The 20,520-nt window shown below is 53.6% G+C and overlaps 4 protein-coding genes across 7 annotated transcripts; 2 read left to right on the top strand and 2 right to left on the bottom strand.

Annotated features, from left to right (window-relative positions):
* Positions 1 to 42: 42 nt before the first annotated feature.
* zmat5 (zinc finger, matrin-type 5) lies at positions 43 to 2,051 on the bottom strand. Of its 2 annotated transcripts, XM_061293124.1 has the most exons (5): positions 1,916 to 2,051; positions 1,794 to 1,856; positions 1,639 to 1,719; positions 772 to 880; positions 43 to 700 (listed from the first exon to the last, which is right to left on the bottom strand). In XM_061293124.1, the coding sequence occupies exons 1-5, from the start codon at positions 2,040 to 2,042 to the stop codon at positions 562 to 564; spliced, it is 519 nt and encodes a 172-aa protein (XP_061149108.1). In that variant the 5' UTR covers positions 2,043 to 2,051; the 3' UTR covers positions 43 to 561. The 2 variants fall into 2 exon arrangements, with proteins under 2 accessions (XP_061149108.1, XP_061149109.1); XM_061293125.1 differs by lacking the exon at positions 1,639 to 1,719.
* A 150-nt stretch (positions 2,052 to 2,201) lies between these two features.
* Positions 2,202 to 5,200, top strand: ttc33 (tetratricopeptide repeat domain 33). Of its 2 annotated transcripts, XM_061293072.1 has the most exons (5): positions 2,202 to 2,336; positions 2,417 to 2,699; positions 3,755 to 3,836; positions 3,913 to 4,044; positions 4,686 to 5,200. In XM_061293072.1, exons 1-5 carry the CDS (start codon positions 2,303 to 2,305, stop codon positions 5,052 to 5,054), a joined length of 900 nt encoding a protein of 299 aa, XP_061149056.1. In that variant the 5' UTR covers positions 2,202 to 2,302; the 3' UTR covers positions 5,055 to 5,200. The 2 variants fall into 2 exon arrangements, with proteins under 2 accessions (XP_061149056.1, XP_061149055.1); XM_061293071.1 differs by lacking the exons at positions 2,202 to 2,336; positions 2,417 to 2,699 and adding an exon at positions 2,736 to 3,564.
* A 178-nt stretch (positions 5,201 to 5,378) lies between these two features.
* Positions 5,379 to 8,568, bottom strand: ptger4b (prostaglandin E receptor 4 (subtype EP4) b). Its single transcript, XM_061293040.1, has 2 exons — positions 7,060 to 8,568; positions 5,379 to 6,996 (listed from the first exon to the last, which is right to left on the bottom strand). The coding sequence occupies exons 1-2, from the start codon at positions 7,855 to 7,857 to the stop codon at positions 6,517 to 6,519; spliced, it is 1,278 nt and encodes a 425-aa protein (XP_061149024.1). The 5' UTR covers positions 7,858 to 8,568; the 3' UTR covers positions 5,379 to 6,516.
* Positions 6,383 to 19,979, top strand: map1b (microtubule-associated protein 1B). Of its 2 annotated transcripts, none has more exons than XM_061292917.1 (5): positions 6,383 to 6,520; positions 12,799 to 12,900; positions 13,866 to 13,948; positions 14,011 to 14,151; positions 14,242 to 19,979. In XM_061292917.1, exons 2-5 carry the CDS (start codon positions 12,825 to 12,827, stop codon positions 19,135 to 19,137), a joined length of 5,196 nt encoding a protein of 1,731 aa, XP_061148901.1. In that variant the 5' UTR covers positions 6,383 to 6,520; positions 12,799 to 12,824; the 3' UTR covers positions 19,138 to 19,979. The 2 variants fall into 2 exon arrangements, with proteins under 2 accessions (XP_061148901.1, XP_061148900.1); XM_061292916.1 differs by lacking the exon at positions 6,383 to 6,520 and adding an exon at positions 10,451 to 11,791.
* The last annotated feature ends 541 nt before the right edge of the window (positions 19,980 to 20,520 follow it).

Below are 20,520 nucleotides of genomic sequence, written 5' to 3'. Positions count from 1 at the left end.
AGAGCGGGATGGGTAAGGAAATGCTCAAAGTGGACGATGGTGCACTTTGCAGACTTGAATCTCTTTTTATTTTTCGGATGCAATAAAACCAATGTAACGTGTACGCACGATGACCAAGATTGTGAGCGTGGCATGACATTCGCCGTTTACCTCCTCATCGGAACATATCATGTCAAGTAGCAGCTTCGATGCCAATGTACAAACGACGCAAAAATAGCGACCGGGACACCAGATCTTACTGTCAATGTGTATTTTGTCTTGGAGTGTTCCTCGAAAAGTATATATCTATCCTTTCTGTCAGGTGCCTTTTGTCACGTATTTAAAATGTGAAATCTGTGGAGCACTTTGAAAAATGTAGTTGGAATGCTGGATCTACGGATTGCAAAACTAGCAGCAATATACGAACGTGTGTGTGTGTGTGTGTGTTCGATCTGACTTCTTTGTGTAAAATTGACCGTATCAGGTGTGTATTGTAAAAGCTGTCCAAACGCATGACACCTAATTAAAAGAACAGAAAAAAGAAATTGCACAACGTCAGGTGGTTTGACTTGAAGAAAATGTTCATCCCCACTGCGCACTGCCCTCAGCCTTCCAGCCACCCGGAGGAGGCGGCACCAGTGAGGGTGGCAGGTCCGGGATGGAGAAGATCTGTGGCGGGAGGTCACCTTGCGTGCGCTCCTCCTCTTGCTGCTCTTCCACACTGAGCAGAGGAATAATGCAATTGAAGCCATTCGGCGGGCACCAGGGCGGCCTGGCGTGATCCATCCCTACCCTTTGCTGGCCCGGCCGCTTCTCCTCTTCTCCCTGGTGGTCAGCCACGCGGCCACGCTGGGCCGGGCCTCGCTCGGGTCCTCCCAGCCCTCCGAGCGCCGTCTCTCATCTGCGAGACAGGCTCATGATTTATTCACCCACGTCTGGACTAGATTGTTAAACATTCGGCGGCGGGGAATCATGGGCTTGGAAAATGACCGTCATTAGGAATGTCCATTTCATTTCAGAAAAATAGAGTCATTTTTTTTACATTTGTATCGTTCCGATAGAATTGAAAAGTTGGTGCGTCATGATTTGATGGGCCTTTGCACATCTTGGTCGCAAGGGGGCAGTATAATAGAGATGCATATGACGCAAGCGGTTTCCGTCCGCTGCCATTCATGCAAGAGAATAATGGTGTTCAAATAAGCAGGCTGCAAATACGTGCCTTGCCTTGCCTAGGCAAACACTGCATTAGAGGCAAAGAGCCAGCAACATGACTTATTTACAAACGTCTAGACGGTATTTGTCTTTTGATTTAATAAGCAGCGCGTGCTCTGCAGCTCTCGTATTTGTCTAATCAAGTAACAAATCCTCACACGGCTCCTTTTATGGTCAAAATACGTCAAGGAACAACGCGCGTCTGTCAAATTTACAGCAATGGCGCGCAGGGGGGGGGGGGGGCGTCGCTCGCTACCTCATGCGCGCGTCTGTCATTTTCCTTTTGTGTAAATATTACGTTTTAAAATCGATTGCTTGGTTTACACGGTCCAGATAAATGGACAGATGGACGGACAGGTCCATAGAAGGTGCTGTTCAAAACGTGAAAGCGCAATGATTTTCTCTCTTTTCAAAGCCAACAGCGCCCTCGTGCGGCCAACTCCCTACCTTGCATCTTCCGTTGCAAATCGTACATCTCTGCCTCGGACATGTGAGAAAACCTGCAGCTCGGGCCAAAATCGCAAATGCCTGAAACACACACGACACCCTCGAACTTTTCATTTCCGTTTTAGCTGTCAGCAACAGCGGCGTTTTGGTGTTACCTCTTTGGAGAAACTTCCTGCAGGGTTTCTTTGCCTGTTCGTCTTTCCAAATATCGGCGTAGCCTGGCAAAAACAATGAGGACATTTTGGAAAGGGAAATCCAATGACAAGCATGGGCTTACTTCTGAAATGGTCAAACCAGGCCTTCTTGGCTCGTTGGTGCTGCACGCCGAACAGATGCTTTTTCCTGTTGTGCATGTTGTCCTGGAAAGAGCGCTCACAGTAGTCGCAGTAATATCTTTTGCCCATGATCTCGCCGCTTTTTGATTTGTTGGTTTGTTTTGCCACGATCACTCAAATGAGTTGCCTTTCAAACAGCCCCTGGATCACATGATAGAAAAATAGAAATGAACAAGTGCTGTGCCGAAGTACTCAAGTCACCCGATTCACTTTATTTTTAAAGCAAACCAAAACGAAAAACAGCTGTCGCGTGTTGATGACGTCACCGCGGTCTCCAGGCATAACTAGTCGCATCCAGCTCTGTCAGGATTCTTTCCTGGTCATGATGAATGCGCGTGCGTTTGTTTGTCGAGCGCAGACATAGTACGTGTCCACATTTATCAATCAATATACATGATCACGCCGACGTCGCGGGCTAAATCACGTGTCTCTTTTCTGTACAGTTAACCCGAACACACCGAGCATTATCCGCCTCGCTCGCTCTCTCCCCGGGCATATGGCATCCTTTGGCTGGAAGAGGAAAGCGGGCGAGAAGGTATCGAGGTCGGCAGCTCAGCATTTCGAAGGGGCGGACGACAACCACGCGGCGGCGGCGGTGTCACGGCGCGACGGGGAAGTGGACTGGCAGCAAGCCGTCAAACGCCGCCGGGATATCTTGCTGGAGGAGTGCGCAGCCAAGAGCAAGACGCTAAAGGACCAAGGCGTCCTGCTGGCCGAGCAAAACAGGTGCTTACTTCGGAGGATTGCTCTTCTTCTTCTTCTTGTTTGTTGTTGTTTGAACGGAAAGCGGCCAACAGGTGGCGCCATTGTGGAGGAAAAACGTCCACCCGTGCCCTGACTTGCGAATTTCTTTCGTGACCACGCTCGTCTTTTCCCTCTTGAAGTGTTTCCTGGGCCATTTTAAGGCCATTTTGACTGGAAATGTGGTAAACGTGTCGCTCATGACTTGAGCCACCTCAAAGTCTCACACATCCATGGCTGATAAAAGACAGAAAGTCTGCCATTTTGGCCATTGTCAAATGTCCTCCAAGAAAGTGGCCGAGATTTTGTCCCCATCCCAAACGACGAGCGGTTGCTCATCTGATCTTTCCGGCCGGGTAGCTGACCCTTCTAACTCGATGAGTCCAATGAGAGCTCAAATGCTTGCTGTGTGTTGCCACGGGCAACGGCTGATAATCACATTTGTACGGAAATGATGCCCGGTGACCCCCTCTTTGACGCACATTTGCAGGCCCAGCTATTTGGCAGATCATTGCTTTTGAATGGGGGCTGAACCACGGGTGGAATTCAAACGCACGATATGTCGCCCAACTCAAATGGTGGGAAAACGGCAAAACGACCTCGGGGATTTTTGCTTGTTGTTCCATTCTTTGTCCTTTCTGTGTACACAGAAACCCGTTTTGTTTTTAGCGTGGGCCTTTCACACCGACTATAGGAAGCGCACACACACATATTGCTTCATTTCCTCACACGGTGCGTTTGTGGTTTGCCGACTCTTTCGACACTTCCATTTGTACCGCAAGGAACATGAGAGAGCGCCCAGTGACTGTGAGAGGACTGGAAGCCATTTTGCTTTCAATAATATGACAAGGTTGGGCAAGAGCAATCTGTCAATAAGAAGCCATATCATCATATAAACACACACGCGGGCCTTTTGTTAGCTTACATAACATTAGCTTACATCAAATCTGCCTTGCGTTGAAGCCGTCGCTAATCCCGGCAGATGTAAAAAGACAGTAACCTGTTTTTTTTTGTTTTGTTTTTTCCCCCCTTTCCCCCAGGCACAGGGACGCCGTTAAGAAGTGGGACGAGGCTATTCAGCTGACTCCCGACGACCCGTTGTTGTACGAGATGAAGGCCCAGGTGACTGACCGATGGCTCCTACCCAAATAGCGCAAACTTGAATTGACGACATGACTTGTTTTGGGGCCGGCCGCAGGTGCTGACCGCGCTGCGGGAGGCCTTCCCCGCCGTCAAGGCGGCAGAGACGGCGGTGAAGCTGCGCCGCGTGTGGTGGGAGGCCTGGCAGACGCTGGGGCGCGCCCAGCTCACCATGGGGGAGGTCGACCTGGTGAGTCACAATGGCCTCAGCTCCCTTGTTTGGTTTTTTAGGATAAGCCGTTAAGATCAGTCACTTGAGCCTGTTGACTGCAAACATCACTGCTAGCGCTCCAGGCGCCGGCCGTTGCCGCCACGCTAAACATGTCGCCTCTTGAATATGCTGGGCGTGCGTGTGCACAAGTTGCAAAAGTACGCACACTCTTAGTACAGAAACATGTGTAGTAAAAACAAAAACAACCCCGAAACTAATCCGCTGTATTTTTAGTCGATTGCTTCCCGCCGCTACTTTGAAAGTTGCACGGCATATCGTCCGGGGTGGGGGCCTCCAAAAATACCCCCCCCCCCCCCCCCTTTCTTCTTGCGCAACTCGCTTACAGCCAATACAATAGGAAGTGGTGAAAGTCAAACACAGACACACAAAGCCAGGCTGTCAGCTTGTGTGTGTGCGCATCTATTTTTGACCCAGGCATGTCCAGTCGCGTTTCAGCGTTTTGCAAACTTGGAAACATTTCATCACCAACTGTTCTTCGCTTGATGGAACATTGATGCTACTTTCATTAGTTTGCATTGCGTGTTAGCATCAAGCTAGCGGCGTTGCCTAAGGCAACGTTAGGCGACGTGTCATTGAGTCTGGATCGTTTTTGCGCACAGGCGCTGCGCTCCTTCCAGGTGGCCGTCCACCTGCGCCCGTGGGAGCCCGCCCTGTGGCAGGAGGACCTGGCGTGGGCGCGGACGCTGCGCCGGCGGAAGGCGGCCGCCGGGGAGACGCTCGTCCGGCGAGCCGAGAGCGACCGGCGGCTCGCCGATCCCCCGGAGCTCGGCGGGGACTTTGACTTTGAGTCGGACGAGGTGGTGGCGGCGTGCGAGGCCGTCGCCCGGCGCCAGGCGGGCCGTCCGCTCAGCCCGGGCGCCCTGGTGGTGGATGCGGCGGGGAACGTGCTGGAATCAGGGGCGGACGCGGCGGGGGACGCGGCAGCGGAGCCCTTGCGGGAAGACTTTGTCAAAATGAGAAGACTCTGAAATACGCGTCAAGACGTCATTCGCTTAGTTTCCAAGTCACTCCTATCTCGCCTTGGCTTTACGCCGGTGACTTTCAAAAGTGTCTGAGGCTCGCTTCCTGTCACTTGGACACCAAATAAAAGAAATGCCCTGGAATCCAAATGAAACGTTTCCCTTTTTTCATCTTCTCCTTTTGTATGCGTGATTGTCACGTCCTCATGGTGTTGCCCCGCCCTCTCCCTCCGAGTTGCGTAATAAGCAGATGAATTGATTTTTTGTGCGATTGGCGCTGCGCCTACGCTGTAAATCTTCATCTTTAGGAAGTCAAAATAGAGGCGGGGGAAAGAGGTTTAACAGCAACTTTATTCTTGCTCTCATTTTGTACAAGGATAAGAGTTTTCCTGCAGGCGCTTTCTTTCATACATTCAAGGCAAAGTGAGCAACATCGGCGGTGGCGCTGATACCCCGAAAGCTGGCCTCCAAACCTCTGCACCTTCTCACGGAGAAGACCATCGCGTGCACGTTAGCATACGCAAAATACATTCGCTTCTGGCAACAGCAGCGTTCACATTTGACTAGCTTACTGGTCACGTAGCACGTGGCTAACGCTCTCGGAAAAGGAACTTTTTGGCAAATGGGATGGGAGAATAGTTCTGTTGAGCCAACCCCCTGCTTGATGAATGTAGCATACCTTCGGTGTAGCGCCACCTTGCGCCACAAGACGGCAGCGCAGAGCGCTACTTGAGGTGATGCAGTGGAGTTAGCAGAGAGAAGAAGAAACAGAAGGCGAGATGAACCTCTAGCATGTGGCTCTGCTCATTTTTGCCACTTGCTATTATGTTAACATTTTAAGCTAGCAGACTTTTGTTGGGATGACGCTTTTGTTGACTGTTTGATGTCTGATTGTCGTTTTGTTTTCTACAGGCGTGACTCGAAGCGAGCAGGCTATGCCTCTCCTTTGGACAACTATGCGGCCGAGAGCGCCAAAACAGCGAAGGTAGGCTTTGTTTTTGTTTACTCGATGCTAAGCTAACACAGACACATTTGATGACAAAATTCAGATCAGGCAGTACAAACCCGAAAGATTTACAATTGTCACACTCCCAGAAATATTTGGAATCGCCATAGATGCCACACGATGGTAACGAAGCACTACTTTTGTCCAAATGAAGCTCCTCAATGTATCTCAACGGAATTCCTTGGCAGTAAAAGGCCACAAGATGGCGACAAGTCATGAAGAACAGGTCCCCGAAAAATGCGCTTGGTGCCGGGCTTCACTGTACTTGGTTAAATGTGCGATTTCTTTTTTCTCTTTGGTTTTTCGATATGGCCGACTTTCTTCCTGAACCCCGCAATAAACGGGGGTTGGCTGTAAGTCCGGTCCAGGCGCTGAATCACAACTGGCCATGAAGCTTCATTCAAAAAAAGTTCGGCTCCGGCCGACGAGATGTAGTGACAACTTGCGCCAGCGGAGAGTCTTTGCTCAGGTAATCCTCTCCTGGATGTTTGCCGTCCCGTCCGTAAGTGACACTTGCAAATCCGGCTTGGGCCGCTCGCTCGGGCTGGGCGGCTCGCGTCCGCCCCCGGCCGCCCCCTCCCGAAAGGAGCCCGTCCCGCCCTCGGCCGGCCACAGGAAGGTCTGCGAGGTGCACGCCGTCCCCGGGCACCCTCGCGACACCAGCGAGGGCGAGTCGCGCGACATCACGGAGGAGGAGGACAGGGGGACGCCGGCGCAGCGGAAGTGTTTGCCGCCGCGGCCTCCTCGCCGGCCCCGCCCCATCCTGCAGAAGAGACATTTGATCTTCTCCATGAGCGTGAGGACCACCGTCTTCCGCAGCAGGATGTAGACCCACGGGTCCAGGATGGGGTTGACGGAGGCCATGCGGATGGCCAGCAGGTCTTTGTTGAGCCCCGTCCACTCTTCCTTCTGCTTGCTGTACAGCTGGTTGACAAAGATCCTCAGCTGGAGACACAATGTTAGTCAGATAGTGACAAGAAGGCGGCGCTAACCACCGAGGCAACTCACCAACAAGGGGATGGAGCAGACGAGCACCACCGCCGAGGTGGCGATGAGCAGGATGACCATCTGGATCTCGGCCCCGGCCAGCCGGCCCAGGCTCCTGCGGGGGGCGGGCTGCTCGCGGGCCGCCTGGCGCCGCCCGGCCCCCAGCGAGGTGCGGCGGACGAAGCGGCGGTGCATGAGGATGAGCGCGCCGCACACCATGACGTTGCACGCCACGGTGGCCAGCACCACGGCGGCGTTGACGCCGGCGTAGGCCAGGTTGAAGGCGGCCACCGCCGTGCGGTTGGCGCCGCCGTGCCAGTCGATGAAGCACCAGCTGCCGGGCCGCTGCAGCTTGACCTGGCCCAAGCCCACGCTGGGTAGCGCGCACAGGCCCGCGTTGCTGACGTAGATGGCCAGCAGCGCCAGCGCCGCCAGCCGCTGGTTGACGTAACGGTTGTAGAAGTAGGCGTGGTTGATGGCCAGGTAGCGCTCCACCGACATGGCGCACAGGATGCACAACTGCGCCAGGAAGAAGAAGAGCAGGACGAAGCCCGAGTACTGGCAGAGCGGGCGGGCGCCGGGCCAGCCGCCGCGCACGTAGGTGGCGATGGTGACGGGGCTGGCCAGCAGCGTGCCCAGCAGGTCGGTGACGGCCAGCCCGCACACCAGCGTGTAGAAGGTGGACTCCTTTTGCTCCTTGCGCGAGATGCGCAGCACCACGATGGCCGTCACGTTGCCCACCACCCCGAAGATGAACATGATGACCGGGATGGTGGGCGGCTGGAAGGTCCTCGGCGGCGCGTGGGCGCTGGCGTTCATCTTCCCCCTCAAGCTTGCTTGGAAGGAAAAAGTCACATCCCAGCGTGGAAAGGTTTGTGGCGCCGGCCGTGCCGTGCTGCTGCCGTCTGCGAGCGCCGCTCAGGCGTTTCTGACGGCAAGTGAGTGCAGGGGAGGTTGTTCCCACTCAGCTCCTCCTCCTGCTCCTCCTCGAAATGAAGCTCACTTTGCCTTGGGGGTTGCACTTTCTACTTCACTTCTGCTTTTGCTTTTTTTTTTACGTGCAAAGAAACATCCGCATGTGCCATGCGAGTGGCCGTTTTTGGAAATGGGCGGAAAACTCTGACATGGCAACATTTGGGCTGGTTTTGTGACTTTGCGCATAATACATAGAGAGAGCGCCCAAATGTCAAAGTGGCTTCAAAACATTTCTGAGGCTGAACCCTTGCAACCATGTTGAAGGTCTACTCACATTTTTTGTCATTAAGCCTTCCGGCCAACCTCAACGTGCTCAGCACACGAGGATCAGCAACGCGGAATTTCCGGGCAGCCCACCCCAATGCCTCAAAGTAAGGCACAAACAGGCGCTGCCCCGGGGGACTCATCGGCCCCAATATTTGAGGTTAGTTTTATCTCCTGCTGACGTATATCGGCAAGAAGTTGGCAGCGCGCGAACGGGATGAACGGAGCCGGCCTGGGAACGTCCCCGTTCTCCAGTTGCGCTCGGCAAAAGCGGGTCATGTGACCTAAGGGCCTCTCCGGGGAGCCGATCAAAACACCCCGCTTGAAATTTACGGCCCGGCCGAGCGCACTTGCACCTCTGATGCCTGAGAATGTTGATTATTTGGATACACGTGCCCCCCCCCCCCCCCCCCCCGCCCCCCTCGCTCCAAGAGAAGGACAAGTCTCAACGCGTCGGCGCCGCTTGCCAAGTTGAGCGAGATTCCAAAGAAAAAACAAACAAACAAGATGGCCGCCGCATTCCCAGCTCCATGTTGTCGAGTCTGGAGTGAGCGCCCCCGCCCTGCCTCCGTCAGGTTCCTCCCCCAGCCACGGGTTAAAGGTGCAAGTCGGAGGAAGACACCAATAAACGTTTGTCATGTTTATGACTAAAGCGGATGAGCGCTTTCCGCACAGAGCCGTCGGGCTCGTATGAAGATTGGCCTTTTCTTTTCAATGACCCTTTGACCCTTTCCCATATCGAAAATTGATGTTTGAGTTGCACGCCTTCAAATCTGCACACGCTCAATTTGGTTCAGTCATCAGACTTTTTTTTTTTTTTCTTTACTGAGTTGTTATGGAAAAAGATTTGATCTTTTTTTAACCGAGTTATGTCAAAATGGCCTTTCCTTTTGGGCCGCTGACTTTTATTTGCTGGTCGTGGAGCCACGTTATCCAGCAAGCAGGATGACATTTTAGCGTAAGCTTTAGAGGAACAAGTCCTGACACCTGCAAACTATTTCCCCTTCGGGAGCGCAAACAGCACACGCCGAACCTCTCCAGCGTGACGTTGTGTGTGTGTGTGTGTGTGTGTGTGTGTGCGCGTGTATACGAGGGAGGGAGGGAGGGTGAGGTGATTTATTTTTGTATATAAAGATAATGACACATGGCAAAAGTTTGGAATGCACGCGGAGCAAACATGCCTGTTGGTCTTTGACTGCATGCTCGCTGATCCTGCGTTGACACTAAAGCATCTTTTTTTGGGTAAACTCCCAACGGGTGTGTAGACTTTTCCAGTGCAGAAGCAATACAATGGAATCTTTGATTAGATTCCAGCGACATAATCACTTGAATTGGGTTGCCTCTTGCTCGGGGGGATTTCTTTTCATACGCAAAATCATAGCCTGTCCTCACCTGAACATAAAAGCCGTCCGCCCGGGCCTCGCTTGTTGATTCGCGGTTTTTCTTTTTTAATCTCAGCGCGCTTGAGGTTTCTCGCCTCTGGTCGGCGGAAAGTAACGATGACTCATTGGCGGCGTGTGAAAAAGAAAATCCCCCCTCAAAAATTGCTCGGCTCGAATTTGCTCTTTATTGCTTGTCCGTGTTGATTGAGGAAAATATTTCACACTTTAGCACAATGTCAAATTTGGCACCAATGGGGAAAAAAAGAGGCTGTGTCGCTTTGTGTGAACAAATTAGCATGATCATATTGTCGAACTCTGCGTGGTGGATCCGAGATCAGCGCGTTCCCAGGAAAAACGTTTTCAAGAGCTATTCCGCCGGGGGCGGAATATTTGCGGCTCAGTGCGATAACGCAGCTCTACGGAAGAGGATTAGGGCCAGTGAAGAAGAAAAAAACGAGGGGTGACAGGATTCTGACTTTTTTCTCAGAATTCTGACTTTAAAGTCAGAATTCCGACTTTAAAGTCAGAATTCTGAGAATAAAGTCAGAATTCTGACTTTAAAGTCAGAATTCGCAATTTCTGACTTTAAAGTCAGAATTCTGACTTTATTCTCAGAATTCTGACTTTAAAGTCAGAATTCTGACTTTAAAGTCAGAATTCCCAATTTCTGACTTTAAAGTCAGAATTCTGACTTTATTCTCAGAATTCTGACTTTAAAGTCGGAATTCTGACTTTAAAGTCAGAATTCTGAGAAAAAAGTCAGAATCCTGTCACCCCTCGTTTTTTTTTTTTTCACTGGCCCTAATCCTCTTCCGTACAGCTCAGCCTGATATTTTTGTTTTTTTTTATTTTTTATTTTTGGATTGTCCTGTGTTCTTTTTTGGGGCTCTCTCTCAATGAAGACAAAGTGAGCAATCAAGCCCCATGCACATGATGGGAAGGACAACTTCAAGTGGCTCACAAGAACTTGCCAAAGCACTGGGGACAGTGGGAGGAAAAGGTGGACCAAGAAAAACAACAACCGAGCGTTGGCAAGAAAGGCTGTAGCCAACTATCGCCGCTAGGCGGTGCTGTCGGCACCGTAATCAACGTGAAGCCCTGTTATTGAGGCAAAGTTTTCCGATAAATGCGAGCGGTATTGTTGAGTTATGAAAGCTATTCTCTCGATCTGGCATTGGAAAGTCTATTGATCCATATGATGACTATGCAATACACGTGACTTGATGATCAGCACAGCTATTTTAGTTGTTGTCTGTTGGAAAAGCGTTTTTGATGTTGGCTGTCAAGCTAGTTTAGCATCCCCTCGTCTTGCTTCCTTTCTGTGTGATCGCTTGCTCTTTTATCGTTTGCTTTCAAGCTCCCTGCCTGTGCCTGTGGCTGTGGCTGTGGGCACGCCTTTTGATTTTGCTTTAAAAAGGGAGATTCCTGCTACCGGTGTTTTTTTTCTCCCCCCAAAATGTTTGTTTGATTTAATATTGGCGGTTTCAGAGCATTTTGAAGACTTCTCCAAGGTTCCGACCCCACCCAATTTGCCCAGGCAATCTTGATGGACTTATTTCGTCCATTTTTTCAAGGGAGCTCTTTGTCATAGGAGGGTCCTACGGGACCCGAGTAGCACTGATGGGAAAACTGTGGGGCACCTCCATCATCGTTGAAGTGAAGATCGATGAGAGATGTACACGGAATTGTCACTCTCCTCATCATCCTCCTCATCTTCCGGGAGGGTGCGTTTGATTCGTTGCCCGTGACATCAGCTGTGCGGTGAGTGTGCAGAAAAAAAAAAAAAAAAAGGGGTGGTGGGGGGCTTGCAGGCAGCCGGAGCCACTCCTTGTCCCCACTCGTGCGCCGACCGCAGCACAAGCAGCATCCAAGAAAGAGCAAAAAGAAGAAGAAGAAGTTAGAAGAGGAGGGAGCGACTGCCAGGATGTCCGTCCTGGTGCAGCAGAGCGTTCATGCCATGCCCGAAGCGATGCCGACGGCCGAGCCGATGACGGCACCCGGCTCGGCCGCCGCCGCGGTGGCCGCCAGCCCCGCGCGACACTTTGTCGACTCTAAATTCTACCTGCTGGTGGTCCTCGGCGAGATGGTCGCGGAGGAGAACCTCAAGTGCGCCGTGGCCGACATCGAGAAGGGTAAGCCGGCGAGCAACAGGGCGAGACGGCCGGCCTGGGTGGGGGTGGTCTCCGTGACGCACACGCACTTGCCGCTCACGTTTGGCGTGTTTATTTGCATTATTTGTTCTTTGCGGCGCTCTCCGGCCATCAACCGGCGATTGAAGCCCTATCCCGTGGGAGCATCATGCTCCCATCTCTTCCTCCTCCTGCATCCAGCTCTCTCATCCCACACCGGCCGGTGGGCGTGGCCCAGGCCGCACTGCGGTCCCTACGGAAACTCGCGAGGATCAATCGAGCCGTTCGCTTTTTCTTCTCGCTTCCAGAGGTGGAATAGTAGCGATTAGATTTTTAAAAAGAAAGAAAGAAGAGTCAATGTCGGGACAGACGAAGAATGATTAGCGTAAGAGAAATTGGCCCGACAGTGGCGCTTGACTTTTCCATCCTCCACCTTCGCTTCACGTCGAGGGTGGGGTTCATTGGGTTCTCGCTGTCGTTTAGTAAACATGGAGATGAACATCGAGAGCATCTTCAAAGTGTCAAATTGGGCCGAAAAGCGTAGTTGAATTTTCACATACAATTTGCATCAATTTAAAAAAAAAAAACACGATTTTAGTAACCTAAATATTGCTAGTTTAAAAAAAAAAGCATTATGCAAAATCATTTCTTACTGATTAAAACTGAGATCACAACCAACGAGGAGGTGGGGTGGTCCAAATACATTTAGGCCTGGATGTGACTGTGCCAATTTATCGGATCCCCCTGAGTCATTTTCCCCCTTCTGTGCACTTGTGGCTTATGGATCGGACCCAGGCGTCAAAGCACATGTTGTGCCCCACCCCGATTGCATGCTTTGTTTTGAGAAGAAGCGCTTTCATTGTGCTGACGGAGCCGTGACTCAGCTCTGTTCTGATGTGATCCAGTCCAAAGCTGCCTCAAACAGATTAAAAAAACTGCAAAGTGATTTTCTTTGGAAAAAAAAAGCTTCAATGCTTCTTCGTGTTTGTATATCTTTTTTTTTTTTCCAGGCATCCGCTCATGGGACACCAATCTGATGGATTGCAACCTGGACCAGGAACTCAAGCTTTTCGTATCCCGCCACTCGGCGCGTTTCTCCGCCGATGTCAAAGGTGAAACGTGCATTTCTAACAGATGACTTGATAGGATGGCATGTTTCCCGCGGCACTGTCTCTCGGGTGTCTTGGGCGCGGCATTTATTCAGCTGAGCGCAAGGCAAATTGGGCCTGCAATTATTGAGCGGCGGGCTATTTGAGGAACGGCGGCGGATCGCATGGCACAAATGAAAGTGGAGACCATGCGGCAGCACATCAATATCTTTTCGCTCGGCGCTGCCTTTGTGTCATCTGTGCCAAGGTGAAGGCAAACAATGGCGTCCAAATGGAACAGCTCCAAGATGGCAATCACTTGAGAGCAGAGCGGGCCAAATTAGGATAAGACGAGCGAGCCTTCCCCTTGAGAAAGCAGTGACTTGACGTTTTTTAGGGACATTTTCCGTGGCCGTGCATTAGTGATAGTGGAACACAAACACACTTGCCGCCGCTTAGAAAAGATGGCCGACGGTAAATGGGGTCAGTAGACGCCATCACCTGCATCAGTGACTCTGCATGTTTTTTCCTCTCCGTTTTTGTTTTTGCTTCATCATTGTCTGTCTGGGCCTCCCTTTTGTTGGCGCGCCGTTTTATCCTCGTGTTTTAGGTTTCTTCCTTTTTATCAAAGGGGTTGCTCATCCCTGCAGTTGTTCCACTGATCTATTTTTGGTCCGGTGCCTTCCGCATTGATTTCTTCCCGTGTGCTTGATTGTGTGACAGGAAGCTAATGGTGGTGGGGGGGGGGGTCGGTTGGAGGTCGAGTTTTTTGCTGGCTAATTGCCGGCAGGGGTCACGCCCTCTCCGATGCGCCGATCTCGACGCACGATTGGCCGCGCCCATTCCCAGGAGGTGAAGGGAGAGGAAATGAGGCGCGTGTACGAGGACGCTGTCGCTTTAAGGACCGAGCGAGCTCCTTGTGGGCTCGCACCAAAGATCAGAAATGACAAGTCATTTGTAATTAGCGCGTGCGACGTGTTTTTTGGCAGGCCAGAGAATCCTTCACCACAAAAGCAACGTGCTGGAGACGGTGGTGCTCATCAACCCCGCCGACGACACCGTCAGCACCGAGGTAAAGCCCAGTCCCGTGGTGGCTTGTGAGCGAGCCGTCCCACTTCCACCTGTTCTTTTCAGGTGCGATTGATGATCTCCAACTCGGCCAGACACAAGCTTCTGGTCCTGTCGGGCCAGTGCACGGAAAGTAGCGGCGAGCTCCTACTTCAGTCCGGCTCCTTTTCCTTCTCCAAGTTCATCGACATCTTCACCGACCAGGAGGCACGTGGGGCCTTTTCTTCCTCGTGTGTGCGTGTGAGTGAGCGTTTGAATCCCGCAGCCAAATAAGCACATTTTTTTGCCGTCGCTCAGATCGGCGAACTGCTGAGCACCGTCCACCCGGAGAACAAAGCCCACCTGACGCTGTCCTGCCCCGATCAAGGCGAGTGGAGAAACTCCCAGCTGGACAAGCACAACCTGCAAGACTTCATCAACATGAAGCTGAACTCGCCGCTCATCCTCCCCGAAATGGAGGGCCTCTCCGAGTTCACCGAGTACCTGTCCGAGTCGGTGGAGATCCTCAGCCCTTTTGAGCTTCTGGAGCCGCCGGCCTCGGGCGGCTTCCTCAAGCTCTCCAAGCCGTGTTGCTACATCTTCCCGGCCGGTCGCGGCGACTCGGCTCTCTTCGCCGTCAACGGCTTCAACATGCTGGTCAACGGCGGCTCCGACAGGAAGTCGTGCTTCTGGAAGCTGGTCAGGCACCTGGACCGCGTGGACTCCATCCTGCTGACTCACGTGGGCGACGACAACCTCCCGGGCGTCAACAGCATGCTGAGGAGGAAGATGGCCGAGCTGGAGGAGGAGCGCTCGCGGGACTCCGCCTCCGACGGCGACTGGCTGAAGAACATGATCTCGCCCGACATCGGAGTGGTCTTCGTCAACTTCCCGGAGAATCTGGACGTCCCCGAGCCCGATGGCAGAGTACGCAAGAATCTGGAGGAGGCGGCGGCCGCTCGGCAGCTCCTGGCCAAGCTGAATCTGAGAACCGAGCCGCTGCAACGCCCCGTCGGGAACACCGTCGAACCCACGGTGCTCTTTCAGAAGATGGGCGTGGGAAAGCTGGAGATGTACGTCCTCAATCCGGCAAAGAACAGCAAGGAGATGCTGCATTTTCTCAAGCAGTGGACCGGGAGCCCCGAGGACACGGCGTCCATCTTGCTGCCCGACGGGAAGGAGACCCAGTTCCCCGTGTCTCACTTGACGTCCATCGCCTCGCTCATCGTGTGGCACCCCGCCAACCCCTCGGAGAAAGTCGTGCGCGTCCTCTTCCCGGGAAACGCCACGCAGCGGCACATCTTTGAAGGCTTGGAAAAACTCAAGCACCTGGACTTCCTGAAGCAGGCGGTGGTCACGCAAAAAGCGCCGCCCGCCCAAGCGCCCAAAGCCGCCAAGATGAAGAACAGGACCGACAGCAAAGAGAGCCTCAAGTCCATCAAGTCCACGCCCAAGCCGTCGCCCGCCAAAGACGGCAGGAAAGAATTCAAGGAGGAGGCGGCCAAGGCAGATGCCGACCAGCAAAAGAGAGAAAAGAACCCGCCCAGGAAGGAACGAGCAAAGGCGCCGGAGAAGGAGTCCAAGGTCAAAACGGAAACGCCGGAGAAAAAGCCCACCCCGATCAGAAGCAAAGCCGAGAAGGAGCGCCTCGCCAAGAAAGACGTGAAGATGACTCCCGAGAAGAAGAAAGAGGTGAGAAAGGAAGGAGCGAAGAAAGAGGACACGCTCAAGAGAGACGAACGAGTGAAGAAAGAGGACGCCAAGAAAAGGGACGTGAAGAAGGACCTCAGGAGAGATTCTCCCATCAAGGAGAAAAAGGACGACAAGAGGGAGCTGAAGAAAGACGGCAAACGGCTGACCGCCAAAAAAGTCGAGGACAAAGTCCTGTCCCCCAAACCAAAGACCCTGAAAAAAGATGCAGGCGCGCCCTCCAAACTGAAAGCCAAAGGAGGTCCCAAAGTAGCAAAGACGGCCACCGCCGCCGTCGCGCTCCGCCCCGACGACGAAAGGGCGACCATGTCCTCGCCGGAAGACCTCACCAAGGACTTTGAGGAGCTCCGAGAGGAAGATCCGCCGGAGGAGGCCGTGGCTGCGCAAGAAGAGGAGCCCACCGTCGTCACGCAGAGCCAAGAGTCCCCCGAGGCGCCCGAGTCCGTCGACGAGGGCATCGCCACCACCGAGGCCGAAGGGGAAAACGGCGCCACTCCGGACGAGCCGGCGGCGGCGGCGCTCGAGGCTCAGATGGACAAGTTTGACGACGAGGGCGCCGCCATGGAGGAAGCGTCCGATTACGAAGAGAAAGCGGAAACCGAGGAGCTGGACGAACCGCGCAAAGCGCCGTCCCGGGGAACTCTTGATGATGATGAGAAGAAGGAAGAGGTTGCGTCAGCTCCACCAAAAGAGTCTTCGCCCGTTTCCCCCGCCGCTCCCTTCCACGACGACACATTCCCGGCCGGCGTCGAGACCTCCACCGCCTCCGACAAAGCGCCCGAGGAGTTGACCGTCACCTCCGACCTCCCGCGCTCCACCGCGGAGCTCCCCAGCGCGCACGCCCCGTCGGACGAGACGTCAACTCCGACGACGTTGATGATGTCACAACCCGGAGAGTACGATAAGAGCAGACTCGCGTTACGAACGGGCGACTCCAATAGCGAAGGCACGCAGGGCCAAGACTACAACCACAGCGCCGCCACCATATCGCCGCCATCGTTATTGGAGGAGGACAAGTTGACTTGGGACGTTGGAGAAGACTTTGGAAAGCAGGACGCGGCACCTCTGGTGCATTCCCCCCCGAGCGAGCAGAACTTTGATTCCCCGTCCACGTTGGCCGCCGCCGCCCCCCCCGTCGAGCTGTCCACGACCTTGGCGGGCTACGGCCGGGCGGATCCCGCCCTCAGCCCGGATGACAAGACGTTGGAAGGGGCGGGCTCCCCCCAGTCCTCGGGTCACACGCCTTACTACCAGTCCCCGGTGGAGGACAAAGCGGGAACTCTGCCGCCCGTGTCAGACGACGAAGAGCAAGGTCCCGTCATCGTGGAGGTCACGAGTGACAAAGAGGAGGATGACAAGCTGGCGCGCTCGTCCCGAAGCCCAAAGGACGACATGGACAGAGGCGTCTTTTTCAGACAGGAATCGGAAGCCCCCTACACGGCCGCTTTTAAAGACGAGAGCAAAATGTCCATTTCGGAAGGCAGCAGCGCTTCGGAAAAGTCCAGCACGCCGCTGGAAGAAGCGGCGGCCGAGGACATGTTTTCGCACTTGGCCTCGGCGTCCACCGCCTCGCTGGCCACCAGTTCCCTGCCCGAGCCCACCACCGACTCGCCGTCCCTTCACGCCGAGGTGGGCTCCCCCCACTCCACGGAAGTGGACGACTCCTTGTCCGTTTCGGTGGGTCAGACCCCGACGACCTTCCACGAGGCGGCCTCGCCGTCCAAGGAAGACTGCCCTCGGCCCATGTCCATCTCCCCGGACGTCTCGCCCAAGACCAAAGTCAACGCGCAGACGCACGACGCAAAATCACCGGAACATTCCACCATGTCGCTGGAGTCTCCCGATCACTCGTTGGCCCTGGACTTCAGCAAGCAGTCTCCGGAGCACCCGTCGGCGGGAAGCAACTCGCGCGCCGCGGAGAACGGCCCCACCGACATCGACGACGCTCCTTGGGACGTGGCGGAGAAACCTTTGCTCTTCCAAGACTGCCATTCGGCCCGCGCCGCTTCCGCGACACCGTCGGACGCATCGCAGTCCACTCCCTCCGTCACCACCCCGTGCCAGATGACGGAGATGCCCCTCGTGGTCGACGCCGCCCCTCCGGACGTCGGCCACATTTCGCCGTCCGCCGAGGAACTCGCAAAAGGTGTCGAAGAGACAAAGCCGGCCTCTCTCTCGCCGGGCCGTTCGTCCCATTCCAGTGAGTCTTCCCCGGTTTCGGGAGGTCCCGTGGAACGAACGTCTGTGGATGGCGCCCGGCACGAAGCCGGCTCCCTCTCTGCCTTCTGGTTTTGCGACCAAGGGAAACCTTTACCGGTCAAGGAGACCAACCCGTTTCTCTGTGACCATTCACCGCTTGGAGTGGAATCTCCTGTCAGCCCCAAAGTGTCTTCCCCGCCGCCGCCGCCGCCGGCGTCCTCACACGCAGCCTGCAGCTTCAGGGAGCCCGCCGACTCCTCCGAGATCAGTCCCACGGGCTTCTCCAAGACACAAGTGGACCTCTGTTTAGTCACGTCGTGCGAATACCGTCATCCCAAGACGGAGCTGTCGCCGTCTTTCATCAACCCCAACCCTGTGGAATATTTCCTCAACGAAGCGGAAGAGAAGGTTCTGGAGACGGCGGGGGGCGGGCCTCCCCCTCCAGGGGGGAAGCTTCCCGCAAAGCAATGCGAAGAGACTCCGCCCACATCCATCAGCGAATCCGCACCCTCTCAGACCGATTCGGACGTTCCGCCGGGGACGGAGGAGTGCCCGTCCATCACGGCCGACGCCAACATCGACTCGGAGGACGACTCGGAGACTCTGCCCACCGATCGAACGCTCACCTACAGGCACCCCGACCCTCCCCCCGCGCCCATCAGGGACTCGGCTCCGTCCGCCGGCCCCCGTGACGTCTGCATGGTGGATCCGGAAGCCCTCAAGGCCGAGGAGAACCGCCACAACGCCAACACGGACGGCGGCGAAAAGCCCAAGAAGAAAAAGCTCACCAAGAAGGCGTCGTCGCCGGCACGCAAAAGCGCTCTGTCGAAAGCCAAGGAGTCAAAGACGACGGGCTCTCCCAAGAAGAATGTGGGCGAGGGCAAGGACGCCAAGAACGCAACCAATACGTCGGCGTCCCGCGGTTCCGGCGGGAAGGTGTCTGCTCTGGCCAACTGTCCCCCCATGTACATGGATTTGGTCTACATCCCCAACCACGGCAACGCCAACAACGTGGACGCGGAATTTTTCCAGCGGGTGCGCTCGTCCTACTACGTGGTCAGCGGCAACGAGCAGACGTCGCGAGAGCCCAGTCGGGCCGTGCTGGAGGCGCTGCTGGAAGGGAAAGCCCGCTGGGAGAACAACGCGCAGGTGACGCTGATACCCACCCACGACACCGACGTGATGAGGGAGTGGTACCAGGAGAGCCACGACAAGCAGCAGGAGCTCAACGTCATGGTCCTGGCCAGCAGCAGCACGGTGGTCATGCAGGACGAGTCCTTCCCGGCCTGTAAGATCGAAATGTAGGACAAAACGGAAAACAGAGTTGAGCCAAGGGTCATTTAGAGCCCCCGGATTTGCATAGCCACGCCTCCAAAACGCAGACCGGCCAATCACATCTCGCTCCAATTCACTTTGGTTTGCACCCAGCTAATAATGCACCTTTTGGGGAAAGAATAGTTAGCCGGTTAGCCAAAATGCCAACTAACGTGCGGCTCGGTTACCATGCATGGCACGAGCGGACTAAGTTTAGCACTTGTTTACCCGGCTAATAGGAATTAGCATAGATGTTAGCGTAATAGCCATGTAACCCTTCAAAGTACTTCAACATATACGGAGCAACAACAAACGCAAAGTTTCTCTCTTTCTCTGCTTGTGGGAACAACTATTGCTGGACGAGACCTTCTCTGCTTTTCTGTCTTCTTCTTATTAATGACACTCCATTTCTTCCAGTAGAACTGAGTGCTGCTTGGCATGGACTTGCCCGTAACAAAAACCAAAAGAAAACACGAGTTGTTGGGGATTCACCATCGTCACCACTTTTGTCTTACGCAAACGTCAGTGCAACAAAAGACCAATTTTGAAAGACAATACAGACAACTTTCTCTTCTCTTTCTTCTTCTAGTCAGTCTAATAATCTGCCTTTTTCTTCCCGTCGACAATGTTAACCTGCAGCGGCCACGCCGTGTATCCTGTACGTGTCTTGTGCCCTGAAAACCTCCGTCTCCAAACTCATATTGTACGTGCGCTCTCGCCATTTGTGAAAGTTTCCTTGCGTGCTTTCTGACTGTTTGTGTGCAATGTGTATCACAACCACTGCTGAATGACTCCAAATGCAAAACACAAGAATAAAAAGGACCTTGACCTTCCCTTTTGTCTTCTCAATGTACTTTTATTGCCATTATTTCAGTTTTGGGTAAGAGAAAATAACCCTACGGTCGTCCCTTACCGTAGGCGTAAAAAGCAGGATGTGACAATTAATAATTTTGCAAAAACTAGGCTGAGCTTGATCTACTTTCTGGTTTGACTCATTTTACCAGTGTAGTGTCAAACACATTAGCGTGGCGCCATCCCGTGGCCAACAGTGGAAAGACCCAAAATAACCAGGAGGGAGGGGAATTTACGATTTGGAACATTGGATTATACCTTTTAAAAATGCGTTTTTCTCTTTAAAAAAACATAATTGAAGTATGAAAATCTATATTATTACATTATTATACACATCTAGTGTTAAAAGAAAAGAAAGTTGGTTTAGACTGTGCCGTGTTGGAATGTACCACATTCCCGTCAAGCTTAAAAACGCAAAACAGAATCATTGGGCAAAATTAACATATTTATTGCACAAAGGTTTGTTTTTCAGTGTTTAAAAATATAATAAATTTCACACAGTGGAGAAATGATGACCACACT

The sequence above is a fragment of the Syngnathus typhle genome, linkage group LG12 (assembly GCF_033458585.1).
Source record: "Syngnathus typhle isolate RoL2023-S1 ecotype Sweden linkage group LG12, RoL_Styp_1.0, whole genome shotgun sequence".
NCBI classification, from domain to species: Eukaryota; Metazoa; Chordata; class Actinopteri; order Syngnathiformes; family Syngnathidae; genus Syngnathus; species Syngnathus typhle.
This window is presented reverse-complemented; position numbering and strand designations above follow the sequence as displayed.

What these genes read in the sequence shown, in the direction of transcription:
- ttc33 (XM_061293071.1), top strand. Translation starts at nt 3,236, where the DNA reads ATGGGGGCTGAACCACGGGTGGAATTCAAACGCACGATATGTCGCCCA. An exon ending in TGTACGAGATGAAGGCCCAG is followed by an intron (nt 3,837 to 3,912) that starts GTGACTGACCGA and finishes GGCCGGCCGCAG; the next exon opens with GTGCTGACCGCGCTGCGGGA. An exon ending in CCATGGGGGAGGTCGACCTG is followed by an intron (nt 4,045 to 4,685) that starts GTGAGTCACAAT and finishes TTTTGCGCACAG; the next exon opens with GCGCTGCGCTCCTTCCAGGT.
- ptger4b (XM_061293040.1), bottom strand. Translation starts at nt 7,857, where the DNA reads ATGAACGCCAGCGCCCACGCGCCGCCGAGGACCTTCCAGCCGCCCACC. An exon ending in TCTGCTCCATCCCCTTGTTG is followed by an intron (nt 6,997 to 7,059) that starts GTGAGTTGCCTC and finishes TTGTGTCTCCAG; the next exon opens with CTGAGGATCTTTGTCAACCA.
- zmat5 (XM_061293124.1), bottom strand. Translation starts at nt 2,042, where the DNA reads ATGGGCAAAAGATATTACTGCGACTACTGTGAGCGCTCTTTCCAGGAC. An exon ending in CTGGTTTGACCATTTCAGAA is followed by an intron (nt 1,857 to 1,915) that starts GTAAGCCCATGC and finishes TGTTTTTGCCAG; the next exon opens with GCTACGCCGATATTTGGAAA. An exon ending in AGCGGCCGGGCCAGCAAAGG is followed by an intron (nt 701 to 771) that starts GTAGGGATGGAT and finishes TCCTCTGCTCAG; the next exon opens with TGTGGAAGAGCAGCAAGAGG.
- map1b (XM_061292916.1), top strand. Translation starts at nt 11,584, where the DNA reads ATGTCCGTCCTGGTGCAGCAGAGCGTTCATGCCATGCCCGAAGCGATG. An exon ending in CGTGGCCGACATCGAGAAGG is followed by an intron (nt 11,792 to 12,798) that starts GTAAGCCGGCGA and finishes TTTTTTTTCCAG; the next exon opens with GCATCCGCTCATGGGACACC. An exon ending in ACGACACCGTCAGCACCGAG is followed by an intron (nt 13,949 to 14,010) that starts GTAAAGCCCAGT and finishes TGTTCTTTTCAG; the next exon opens with GTGCGATTGATGATCTCCAA.